We start from the raw sequence: 13672 nt of genomic DNA, 5'->3' as shown, positions 1-13672 counted from the left end.
TCACTAAATATTTAGCTAATTAATGAATGTATATTTCTAGAAAAATTGGCCATTCTGATCAACATCATTGATGCATATCAGGAGCAAGAGATGGGGATAGGAGGGAGAAGACAAATTACAGTAGAGATATATTTTTGCTTTCTAGTCCACTTCTTTCATACAAACTACTAAAACTTAATTGCAACAGAATAGAGGCTGTACAGGTAAGAAAAAAATTAGCTGACTCTTATATACATTCATACACATCCCCCTTAGTATAACCACTACACTGTAAATTAAAAAAAAAAAAAAAAAGAAAAAAGGGGAAGAAGTCTGGGACAATTTATAATGGCTGCAAAAAAACTGAAGTATGTCTGTTGCTCCAGATGTCATAAAACTCTCTATACCTAGCAACACTTATAACATTGAGTTTACCAAAAATGGCTGAAGAGCAGATATAGTTTGCATTTTCTATACAACAGGCTATAAAACATCACTTATCACAGTCCAGAAAGCACATATAGATGTGTTTTTATATAAACATATGTAATAACATATTAAGCGTGCATGAAAATTTCCCAATGATTGCATCTATGCCCTCTTGTTTGTTTTTTCTTTTTTTTTTTTTTTTTGTGGAAATGTGCCTTATATTCCAGATTTTTGTTTTTGTTTTTGAAAATAAGGCCTCCGTACTATTTTCCTCACAACCAGAAAGGGGCTTTTTGAAAGTATTTCTACGTAAGTCTTCAGAAAAGCCAGCACTTTGTTTCAAATGCAAGTTTCCAATCACTGCTTCACTGCACCAGACGGCAAACTCTTTATGTTTGCTTGTTGAGTCACCATATATAATGACAGTCTTCTCTGACAATAAGACTAACTTACTTCTCAAGAAAGCGCTAGCACTTTGGCTAAATCCAGAATCATAGGTAGCTTCTTTTTTCATTTTTTTTCCTGTTTTGTTTTTTTAATTTGTTTTGTTTCATATTGTGCCTTGATGTTGTAGTAATACTCCTTGCTTTATGAATGCGTGGTGTCATCATTGTCTTTCAGAAATGTTCCAGCAACATAAAGACAGGCAGAGTAAATGAAAACACTGTGGATGTTAGGGAATTTATCAGCTCCTGTTTCTGAAAAACAAGAGCATGAAATGCTTGTTTTTAAAAACAGTCTTTCCTTTCTGATTGCATTCCCTGTCTTTTTTGTTTGTTTGTTTTTGAATGTGCTTCATAAAAAGTAAAGTAAATAAGTTTGTATTATGTCTCAGATAAAATGAAGACTATTTCTATACAAGCGTTCTTTTAGATGTTGAGATCAGACATAGTACTCCTTATCCTTATTTTTCTTGTTTTTGTTGGAACTTTTAGCGCTGTTGGGCTGTTTTTCCTTGATCACAGCCCCATTGGATTGTGCTGAGTTACTGATGTAGTTTCGACTCTCATCTACGTGATACGATCCTTCGTCTCGATTCCTGTACTTGTACATAGCATACAGGAGAATGAGGATACACAGCGCCGCTGCTGCCACGATCCCAACTACCATGCCTGTTGTGCTGCTGGATTCACGAATCACCTCGGACGAGCCAGGGTACTCCCTTCCTCCTCCTGCCCTGGTAGGATTTGCTGTAGGTAGATAATGAAATAAGGGAGAGGTTATTATTGAGTTTGCACATTGAGGAGCTACTCATATCTACCTGCTACAAACATGCATCTTTCTAATTGCACTCACTAGGTCAGGACTGACTACCAATGTACCCTACTCTACCGGTCCAAAAACATTTAGGTTTGCACCCCATTCCATTCTCATGGCTGTCAGCACAAGTAAACAGGCTTTTAAACAAGGAAAAGGACAGCAAGGAAAATCTCGTTTTAGCCTTCAAAAGTATAGTTTCTCCAAATGACATTATTAAGCAAAGAATGCCTAAATAATCTGAAATAACAGGCGTGCCACAATTTAAATGCCAGAACACGAACATCTGGGAGGAAAGGATCTCCTTCTTCCACTCCCTCCCTTTCTTTCTCTCCTTCTGTAAAGAACAAAAAGTGATACTATAGTACTTACTGAGAACACATGTGATGATCAGAAGTGCCAGTGATGATAAGACAGACTACCAAACAGGATGGGGGGAAAAACCCCCAAAATTCCTTCTAATAATAAATGATAACAGCCAATAAGTTGGCTACAAATAAGGTATCACCAGCTCTCCTTTAGACTTCCCCCAGCAAGCTTCTCAATTTCTCCTTTCCTTCTAATATTTTTCTTTTTTTTCCTGAATTAATTATATTTACTTTTATTACTTTGAGAGCGCTATCCAACCCTACCTTCTCTTTTCTAATTCACAGAGTCCTCCTTGAATACGGCTACACGTTAGAGCACTTTTTCACTCAACTTCTCCCATTCCCTCTTTTTGTCATTGATGCCAATACTAGACATTCCTTCAAGCAATGCTTTATGCCCAGAAGAAAACTCTCCAACGGCACAGACCAAGGGCTCAGCCTTCTAAGAACCCACCTCTCAGGCCAGACTCTGGCCTTCTCAGTTGTGATATGAACTGAACTGACCTATGTCTTCAGACAGTAAAGTCTTCTTGATAGGAACTATTGTGTTGTCTGGCACATTTTGTCCCCTTGCACAGCCATGTGGAATGAAAGCCTAATTCCAGGAGGAATTTCTAGGATAAACGCTCACAGCACACACAATGCTTATACGTTTCCCATTATCTCCTTTCTTTATTGCATTTTCCAGAAGGAGGAGAGGCAGATCTTTGTATAGAATCGCTTTAAGTGGCAATAGCTGAGATAGATCTTCTTCTGTAACTTAGCAAGCGTCATGGACAAAAATGAAGTGACCTGGGTCTATGCAATATTCCTGTGATTATACCAGCATTTCCAAACTCCTGAGAGGCTGTGTACCCTCAGCACTGCCAGCCTTGGCTGAGCTCAGGAGCAAGAAACAAGCAGTGAGTGAACCAGGGTTTCCCACTGAGCAGTGCAGAACACTCTCATTAAGCATCCAGGCTGGCTTATAGAAACCACATTTTAAATCATTATGCATGGCTAAAAATGCAGTCAGTAAAATATAAATGTTAACTAGGAGTATTATTAAACACTAGTTTTACAACACATTCATAATGTTAGCTTTATCAGGCCTTGCCTACGACTAGCATTTTATTGAAGTGTATTAGGGAAGCGTCTTGCTCAAGGTGCATGAAAGTACATTATGCCCCATAGTAATTTTTTTTTCACTGTAAAGACATAATAGGAAGATGATGATTTTAAGGATAGTACAGTGAAGGTAATGCCACTCAAACTATCAACACTGGTCAAAAAATTGCAACAAGTTTGGACAACCAGAATTAAAAGCAGCCACCTACTACAGACATCTACAATTGGCCTATGAATAATAAAACACAGCAAAAAAGCCACAACTCCCCCAAAGAACTAAGTTCCCTCCCTGCCTTGGTATTATTCATCACTTATTTATCGGTGATTTGTGTTCTTACTGTTGAAACACCACTTCCTGGCAGTTATCCCACATAGGTTTAAAGAAGGTGACATTTTATTTGGCTGAAAGAACAGAGGCACCACAGTAAGACTCAAGAAAACTGTCATTCATGTCAAATAGCATCTTAACTTTTTTTTCTTCCCCCCTCTGAAAGTTCTTAGTTGTTACAAGTTGGTACAATCAGTATTTTCTATGACTACACAAGAGATCTTGGAAGTTTCGCTTCAGAAGGCTCTGAGATTTTTTCTCATTTCAGGGTAGATGCCACCCTACTAAGAAATATGGCCTGTCCCAAAGTAGTCAGTGACTGGTTTAGATCCTGTTTCTTCATTGTAGCTGTTGTAGAAAATGCTAATTCTTTTACACATAGGGTGTCATTTATTGTTTTACAAGAGACAATGCATTGTTGCAGAATAAAGACTCCTGAGTATTTCCACAGTGAATGAAAATGAGACAAAGTCTTATCTTATTGTATGTGATTTCAGGAAATTAATTTCTGTCTGAGAAATAATAGAAGCAACTGAATAAACTCTGTCAATACCTGATAGACTAACAGCTGCTCTTTCTCTTTAAAATACAGACATTTGGGCCAAATGCCATCAACTAACTTTACAATTAATGTCTACTAAATGACACTTAACAGCTTGCTCAGAGGAAAACATTCTTTTAACACTGCAACCTAAAAAAAACCATGTAAGGAATATTTTTCAACATTACCTAAACTCCTGCCTTTCACCTGATGGCATCCTTTTATTTTTAAGAATGTTTTCACAATTATCTCATTTATCCCAGCTGTCTGAGGAATATTCAACCACTAAATTAATGTTATTTAAACTTACAACATCTTCAAAGCATCTGTTGTTACATTTGTTTGGACTTTTGTAAAAGGAGCAGTTCCACAAGGAAAATGACTTCTTGCTATTTTTCTTCTGTTTACATTAAAATATGCTTTTAACCTAGTAGGGCCTCTCAAGACAAATGAAGGAGGAGGAAATAAGAGGAAAGTTTACAAAGCACATGGGTTTGTCTGCAAGCATTTCAGGCAGGAAAGGCTAATGGAGCACATGCTAAAGCAAGTGTCCTATTCTGAGACAGGGAGGAAAAGGCCACTGGGAAAAGGCCAGCCTACACTTCTTCTCAAATCTATGTAAATAAACAAATCCCCATCCATAACACTGCTGAAACAGCTGCCTTCTATTTAAGTAGGACCTTTATTTGACCAAGACTGGAGTACCCAAAGGGAATTTACTTGGGTTTTTTTCCCCCCTGCAAGACAGGAACTATTGCAAGGGACAACAGATGATCTCAATGGGGAGCAAGTGAAGATTATAAGGTTACAGAAATCTTGCTCTTTGCTTCCCAACTCTTTGAGAAATATATGATGCCGTTTTCTTTCCAGCATATTGGTGGCTGAACCAGTCAGAGTCTGGCTCCCGGCACAGCAGCAGAGGTATGTCTATGGGTAACCTTGTCTGCGACTGGGTTGCAGTCTCTGTTAGTGTTCTGCAGCATCAAAAAGACACTAACTTCATCCCAGATAAAGTTTCTTATTGTAAAAGAGAAGCAAAATACCTTATGGATGAATGTTAAGATTAAATGTCATTAAAAAGACCCTGATTTTTAAGAAGAAAAAGTCATCTCTAAAAAATCCTGAAACAATCTGTAAGTTGAGGATGGTTTGATTAGGAACAAGAGAGAATCATAAAGATTGTGATAATGCTCAGACCATGCCATAGCAATGAGAGGAAGTAAAAGTCATCTTGTGGGGCAACAATCCCTTCTTAAAACAACTTCCCTGATGCACAGCTCTTCCTCTCAACAGCACACAACCAGCCTTTTTGGATTGCCTCAAAGACCAGCTTAGAAGGGACTGATTTTTAAAAGCCTCTTCTACTACTTATGAAAAACTTTGCATGAAATAATAGCAACTGAGCACAGTTTTACATTGTGTAATAATGGATTAGAGAGTTATTATTCTTGACTGTATTTATAAGTGGTTTAAAATTTAGAGGGAAAAATCTGACTATTTTCAGTGCCCAGTTTTCATTAATACTGTGAAAAGAAAATTGGAATTGCAGGCTCCCATGGTGTTCATGAATTGAAATTAGCAGACTTAAAAACAAAACAAAAAACCCAACAAAAGGACCCCAAACCTGTTTTCTTTACATTTATGCCTCCCCACAAACTGTGAATAGGAAATTACTCACAAGACAAGAATGTTTAACTACTGCATTTGCAATGAGGCATGAAGGCAATTATTTACAGGACACAGTAATTTTCACTCTGTGTGCTATCATTGTAGACCTGTTTGTGGTCGACTTTCTGTAGCATTCTTGGATTCTGGTGAACTGGTTTCTGAGCTCACTGCAATTTCAACGTCTCATTACAATGAATACATCTGAAAAACAAATCTCAGTGCTTTCTCTGCTGAACCGGTGGGATAAATGCAGCCCAATTGCAAAGCCAGGATGAGGATCTGTTGTCAACTTGTGTAAGAGTGTAAGCTCAAACCCACCCAAGTGTGAATACAGGGGTATCTCAGCCTGCTCCCTTCCTATCCAGCCTCAACGTGACTCTTGAGGGGAGGCAAGAACTGGCTCCCCAGGGGATGTCCATCAATGACTGAGCTGCCATGGGAAGGAAGGAAAATGAGGTGGTTCCACATGTGGCGGCTACAGCTCAGTGACAAACTTTCATCAGACTTGGAATAGTCTATACCCAAAGCTGTGACCTAACCCATGTGAGAGGTACGACAAAACTAGCTGCGTTGCCGAACGCATACTCTGTGCTCCGTGACCATAATGGCATCATGATTCAGAGAGAACGGGAGCTGAGACCTACACGCACAACACATGGTGATGTGGTGGAGAGGTGTGGTGCTTATGAGCAGACCAGCTACATTTGCCATCTCGAACTCATGCCATTGCATTTGTTCTAAGAAATCTGTCAGGTGCTTACTGAGTTTGAGGGAACAAGACAATAACCTACTTTCAAAGGTGTTTAAGAGAAAATTATTAAGGTATCTGTTCTAGTTTTTGGTGCACAAACCCAGGTTCTTTACTTCCTATAAATTGAAATTTCAAAGGTTCTCACAAGGAAAGATATAATGCATTAAAATACCTCTAAAGTGACATTAACTAACTTAGCTAGTTATAAAAATAGTCTAGCAGAAAAACACCATCCACAGCTAAAAAGGTTGTTTACCTAAGAAGCACAGAATAGAGTGCTTATTTCCAAGTGCAATGATTTGCCATATATTGACTTCAAATAATTTACAAATCCTACAAACTCCTTAGGACTGCAGGTTTTGCAAGTAACATTTTTTTCCTGTGTTTGAGAGATAGAATGGTTGCTGTCTCAACCTTTGTTAAATGTCAACATAAGTCTAAAGGGAGATAGGTTAGTTGGTAGCACAGTGCCAATTGATAGAGCATACCAAATCAATGGGTTTTGTAAATTAATATGCTCTGCAGAGCTGAGGGGAATATTTCACACAGTTTAATGAGAAGCTTTTGTGAAAAAAATTTCCACAAAACTAAATTTAATTTTAGCCAAAATGGAAAACATAAACCAATATATCACTTAATGTTTTTAGCAGTCTTCGGCCCTGTGCTCTTACCCTTTTTATTAGTATATTTTAACATTTTCAATTCTAATGCTCCTCTTTTAGTATTCCTTGCCTCTGAATATGGATCCTTTCTCCTTTTACCAGTTCAGCTGTCAGTCCTACCTCTCCCCACTTCTACATTTGTCATTCACCTTTGCACCTCTGCTTCTTTCTTTTCTACATGAAGTAATTTATCCCAGTTTTGTGCGTGTTCTAGGAAATTTTTGGTAATTCATTACTTTGCTTCAGAAATTTTGACTGATCAGCAGAGTCAGTGGGTAATCTAGATTTTAAATTGAAGTATTCCTAAACAGGAAAAAAATTAAATGCTTTTGCAAATAGGATAACATAAGGAAGACAAAACACGAATATTACACTACCGATAGCATGTTTTCAAGCTAGAGCTAAGCTGCTGTAATCATGGGGAACCAGTTCAGACAGCTAAACCAGTATCTTTTGCTCAGTTAGTTGCCTGCAGCTCTAGGTCCCCGAAGACTCAAATGAACACCAGTATTACAGCAAGAAAAGGGCAGGGATGCTGGAAACATAAATTTTTGGTGGCAGCTAACTGTAAGATTGGCTTCTTTGTACCAAATACTTACAGTGTTAGCAACAGTGACATTTGGGCCCCACTGAACTTAGCAAAAATTTTGCTACTGAGCTTCACGGGACCAAGATTTCATTGCTTGCTATTTTTACCATTATCATCTCATTTAGGAAAGGCAAAAAAACCCAAACCACCTAATCTAGGAACCAGTTTTCTGCAAGAGAATACCAAAATGTAGTTGTAAGGACTGAGGAATCTGATGGCTGGGCCTGCAGAGCAAGGAATGATTCTTGCTCATGAAATAAGCTGGAGGTGCAGACACCCACATTCATCTTTGCAGCCGTGGGTGATTCCCTGACTGTCCTCCTTCACTAAGCAGCTACTACATGAAGAGATAAATGTCTGTGCCACAAACATTATATATATGGCTTGAATGTTGGAGCTGAAAGCACACTGCATTCAATTTGCTCTAAATACTGTCATCAAGTCAGATCCATTACTGACAAAGTTGATAATGTGCCTGGGAAAAGAAGGGGCCAGGCCTTCAAGACATCCAGAATATACATGCACACACATTGGAAATGCGATGGCTACAAATACCAAACCATACCCGCTAAACAAAGGCTCAGATACAACTTGCAGATATAGCTACACTTGTGCAGCCTGAATCGTATTACTGCCAAGACCTTATATGCTTCTCTGGGGGCGGGAAGAGAAAGATAAATAGACTTCAGAATTGATATAAATTACACTTGATTCTTTTTCTCATGGTAAAACTATTAAAATTAATAAGACCGCCTTGTTTTTCTTTGCTTCTCTCATCATACTCTATAAAACAATCCTGGTGTCTCTGAGGTTAGCACAAGGAAAAAAGTTTGAGATATCTATAAAGCTTTGTCTTGTTTTGGAATATGATTCTCATATTCACGCTGCTTTCATCTTTCGTTTCATTTATCCCTTTTCTGTAACTTTTTAAAGGGTATGTTCACAACATGTGCTGTATCTAGATCAGAATCTACTGTCTAAGCCAGCTTACATTTAAACTGTCAAAGTCCCAAATCTAGACCACAGCTCTTATCCTCAGGAGAAGTGCTGGTTTTGAAACCTACGGGCCAGAACAGCATGTCAACACAGCAGAACAAGGTTTCATTCAGGTCTTTATATAGTTATAAGGAGATAGCCTAAGTTTAGACTATTTCAGGTACATGCATCCTCATTATAGGTTACTTTTGCCTTGAATTTTCCCTGCTTCCATTTATGAGCAGTATCATTAGAGAATACCTCGTTCTCAAACTTGTCAGCATTCACCTGCCACTTTTGCAGGCTGTCAAATACTAGTCACACACTAAAAAAACCCCCAATGTTTCCGCAGAAGTTTAAATTAGGTGTTAGCAGGTGGTGGAAAATTAGCAGCGAGGGTCCTACTACTAGGTATGCAAGAGATAATGAAAATTCAAACTGTACTGATTGCTAGAAAACACCAGCAAAAAGTTTACTGTTTGCCCTTCTCTCCTTTGTCTGGCAGTGGGGTAAGCAACCCCGTTCACTGCCAGCAGTCTGTTAACGTGGTCATTAGTTGATAAGCTGCAGCTGGCATACACTAACTACTTTGTAACACCAGATTAATTGAATTTATCAGATATTGCAAATGGTTAGCTAGAAGCACAATAGTTTGCTTGCACACCTGTAATTCCCTTGATAGAATGCAGAAAAAAAGAGCTGCAAGAGAGTGCTGGAATTGACAGTGCCCTGGGTCATTTAACTCAGAGAAGCAAAGCACCGGCCTCTGCCCTGTTCCTGCATGCAGTGCAGCCAGCTTCTCGCTTCCTTAGCAAAACTGCATCTTCCCTCTGTTTGCTAGGGGTGGCTGCCTCAGATTCCCATCTTTCTGTCTGGTCCTGCCCCCAAAAAGTAGCGCAGGTAAACCAAATTTCCTATACAATTTTAAGGACCTGATTTAACATCACGTTGTTCAAATTTGGTCTGAGAAAGACTTGGCATAGAGGTTGAGCAATATGATGTTAATTCAGGCCAGTATTTTGGCTATGAACCTTTTCATACCTTTGCAAAATATTGTCTTTCTTCTTCTACCATGTCCATAAACCCAAGGATGATAAATAGACCTGAAGAAAAGGGTTTTTTCCCACAAAAAGAGGAAATTCAATGCATATGCATTACAAAGTGACAAGAAATAGTTGCAGTATTGCTAGTGTCTACAATATAGTATACAAGAAAATATATGCACTAGATGTAGCAAATCAAGCCAGAATGAAGTGTAGCTCAAGGAACACAATGGGCTTGCATTAATCAAGGCACCAGTAGCACATTGTCTAAATTCAAACAAACTAGAACAACTCATTTATTTATGTCAACAATCTATGTGCAGTCTTGGTTCTAAGTGTAAACTTGACTGAAAAGACCAATCTTTAGGATTATACTCTTTAATTTAGGATTTTTAAGCAGGTTGCCATGAAGATTAATGGAACCTGTTCTAGATTCGATCAGCTATTCACTTCACCCTCGTGCAAGCAAATCCTCTGCCTTTCCAAAATTCCTTATTTAATCAGACAAAAGTCTCACTCAAGTCAGCAAATTACTTAACTGTTTCTGAAACCCTCAGTTTTGCAAATACTAATTTGCTTATTTTCTGCATTTTTCAACCAATGTCAGTGTGTGAAATCCACCCATGGAAAATGTTTTGAGAGTCTACATAATCTTTATTTGGCTTTATTGAAGTGGTTTCAGTAAATGTAATGTTTACAAAACAACCAAAAAAGCAAATTCTCTTCTCAGGATGCAGATTAGGACAGGTCAGTGCTGTTTTTCTTACACTTCAATTGTGTATTGCGCTTCTATCCCAAACTGGAAAGAGCATACTTTAGAAGAAAAAGTAGAGATTGTTCCTTCTGTCAGAGTTCAGAAAACTTCAACTTGCATGATCAGCATGGGCCACAAAACTGGTATGATCTGACTCGGTATTTTAGAAAAGATAGATTAGAAGCATCTAAATGAGTGATATATTTTATCTATTGAAATATACATTAAAAAATCCTTCATGATAGTTAAAAAAAAAAAATGTTTTGGGGGTATTTTACACCCTGTTCTTTAGTTAAGTGATTCTTTGATTCCAGATTAAAAAGATCTACACCTTTTTTGAAAATGGTGGAAACATCTCATAGTGAAGGCTGTCAAAGCACAAGTATCTTTATTTCTGTGCTAACAACTAAGAATCAGAAAAGATTTAGAACTGCCTAGAACCTATTTTCACATATTAGGGATACATGCACAGAAACTGGGGCTTAATTAGCTGTATTATTGAAAATCTTGAATACCAGTCTTGCAAATCAGGACTGCTTTGTTTAAGAGAGCAAACTCACAGATCCAATTTCTTTTTTTTGTGTGTCTGACAAAGCCACTGCATTAGCAGTCAATTAATTCTTTAAAGTCCATGTAATACCTTATTCAGTAATTTTGTACTTTGTTAGATTTCTTTTTTTTTTTTTTTTGAGTCATTCTGGACATATCTCACTCTCTGGTTAATGCTGGAATGGTCTGTAAGGCAGGTTCTTTATCTGGGAGTAGCAAAAAGAATAGATCAAGCAACTGCTTATATGCGAGCAACAGTGTTTCCTGAAAATTTTTCTAGGGAAAGTCAGGAAGGTAAGCCCTCAAAAGCATATGCATATACTTGTGGGGAGAGAGAGAGAAAACAAGAGAGAATGAATATTAAATGGCTTGTGACACAAGGGATTTTCCCCACATAGCCTCAACAATAGTGGAGTGCCTGGTTTAATTCTCTGCATTCACATCCCAGTCCCAGTATCGCAGCAGGAACATATGCTGCAGCTTTGCCTGTAAATATCTTCAGAACTCAATCACAAGCGGTGTTTTACATCTTTAAAAGAAAGAAAAATAACAGAGCCTTCTTTCATGGGCCACTCCTTCAGGAGTATTGAGTAATGTGCCAATTTTTCTTGAATTATTGTTCATAAAATGAGTAAATTTCTGCAAACTACTAGAAACATTACCATCTGGTTTTGTCTATGATGTGGATATGTCTAACTCTAAACCACTGAATGTGTAACAGCAGTACTAATAATTGTCACTTAATAAATTTCTCTGAACCAGAATTGCCTTTTCATGTTGTCTGCATGCATCTGAAGCATGAAGTAGAGCTTTAGGTACTGCCATACAAGTAATCCCAGTATTTACATCATGAATGTTTGCCATTCTTATACACATTACAGAAATGAGAACATCCAACTTTAGCAAGAATACGCATGGAATATGAATACACCCTCAAAGTTCACACGCAAGGAAAACTGTTCATCATTTACACACCAGTGGAGAAGGTCTTGTGCAAGTTAACAGAGAGCTTTGTATGATTTATAGCAACCTGATGTCAATATTTCTTACCAGTCTTCGAGCATAGTGAGCCGCTGATATTACATTGATAGAAAACCATTATGTTTAGGAAAAAAGCCAGCTCCCCAGTTTCCATCGATATTCTGCCTTCTGATATCGCTGTGACTGCAATTAATACATGCTAGAAAGCATTAGCCTGTGCCGTCATCTCTAGGCTATGTATTAAAGTTCTCTTTGAATTGCATATGTTCAGCAAGGAGTATCTACTTAATTGTTCACCTTTAAAAGGCATGTTTAGCTAACAGTAGCTGCATTTTGTCTTAAAGTGTGCTTAAAAAATAAACTTTAAAATAACTTCATGTTGGACACAAATCCCCTATACCAGTTGAGGTTACACAAAGAAGGGATGTGTAAGAGTGTGAACACCACCACTACCACCAAAATTACACAGAATGCATTTGAGGAGTCAGAATTCTCTAAACTGCTGAAAAATTATCAGAGTGAAAGAAAACCCTTCCTTTCAGCACATGCTACTGTTTTCAGCTGCTCCCAACACTGGGAATGTATGAAAATCCTTGGGACTGGCTGGAAAGCTACAATTCTACTCAGTATTCCCATGTTTCAATGGCGTGGCTGGCAAAGAGTAGAGATCAGTGTTGGTACAATGGATCAATCACCATTTTTAACCTTATTTTCTTAGATAATTTAGAAAAAAAATCTTTTTGATCAAATGCAAATGAGAAATGCCATATGCGTATCTCACAGCGACAGACACTAAAAGTTCAGTCTATTGATGAAGAAGTGGTTCAGTTCACAATACAAAGATTTGGAAAAATGCAACATTTGCTTTCTTTTGCTTTGGGCGGGCTTTTGACTTATAAAAATATTAAAGAACCTCAACAACTATTTTAACTTCAATTATAGAAAAACTAATCTATATCTGAAGCCCCTCCCTTCCTCTATGAATAGACATGGTGAGTGCTAAGTTTGTAAATAAAGCATAATTTTCACCCTGTAGTAGCTCATACAGACACATCTACATGTATTTTAGCTCAGCATTTCAAAAGGCTGATTCAAGACAACCCAGCTAGTACTGAAAACACATACAGAACTACAGGATAATTGGACTGAGGCACAAATATTCCCTTTATGTCTCGAGCCATAATGAACGCAGTAGCCCTATGAACTAACTGTAATTTTATTTTTCTTTGTTTCAGCTCCTTGCACAATGAATTCCACGAAGTGCATTAAATAGGGCACTTGCAGTGATGTATAAATTATAGGAGTCACTTCACCTCCTACTGCAATGTTATCTTGCTGCCAGATGCACCAGGAATACAGTGCAATAATTTGTGACGGGGAAAGAAGAGCAAAACTTCTAACAACAAGCATAAATCATTCGCAGTCCACATTTCACAGCTCTCCCCATTAGAAAAATAGGTATCAATGCTGGGACCAAACCTAAACCATCACAAAGCGCTTGAGAACGTATGGTTCCTAGCTATCTCCATCTATCCAATACACGTTATCACCCAGCAGGGAACGTACATATGCAGGAAGCAATTTGCATGCAAAGCCACATGCTGTTCTGCTCACAGGACAAAGCCCTCCCCAAAGCAGTGACTGAACTGTAAGAGCCATCTTAAGTAGTGGTTTGTTCGCTCTCTCTTGGC

General features: G+C 38.1%; 1 protein-coding gene across 7 annotated transcripts in view; it reads right to left on the bottom strand.

Annotated features, from left to right (window-relative positions):
* Positions 1-921: 921 nt before the first annotated feature.
* The window catches only part of NRXN1 (neurexin 1), a 718668-nt gene continuing 705917 nt past the window's right edge, over positions 922-13672 (bottom strand). For all 7 annotated transcript variants that reach the window (XM_075042422.1, XM_075042423.1, XM_075042424.1 and 4 more), the window contains one exon: positions 922-1598. In XM_075042422.1, coding sequence (XP_074898523.1) covers positions 1291-1598 — 308 coding nt within the window. In that variant the 3' untranslated portion in view covers positions 922-1290. The remainder of the gene's footprint in view (positions 1599-13672) is intronic.

The sequence above is a fragment of the Buteo buteo genome, chromosome 12 (genome assembly GCF_964188355.1).
Source record: "Buteo buteo chromosome 12, bButBut1.hap1.1, whole genome shotgun sequence".
NCBI classification, from domain to species: Eukaryota; Metazoa; Chordata; class Aves; order Accipitriformes; family Accipitridae; genus Buteo; species Buteo buteo.
This window is presented reverse-complemented; position numbering and strand designations above follow the sequence as displayed.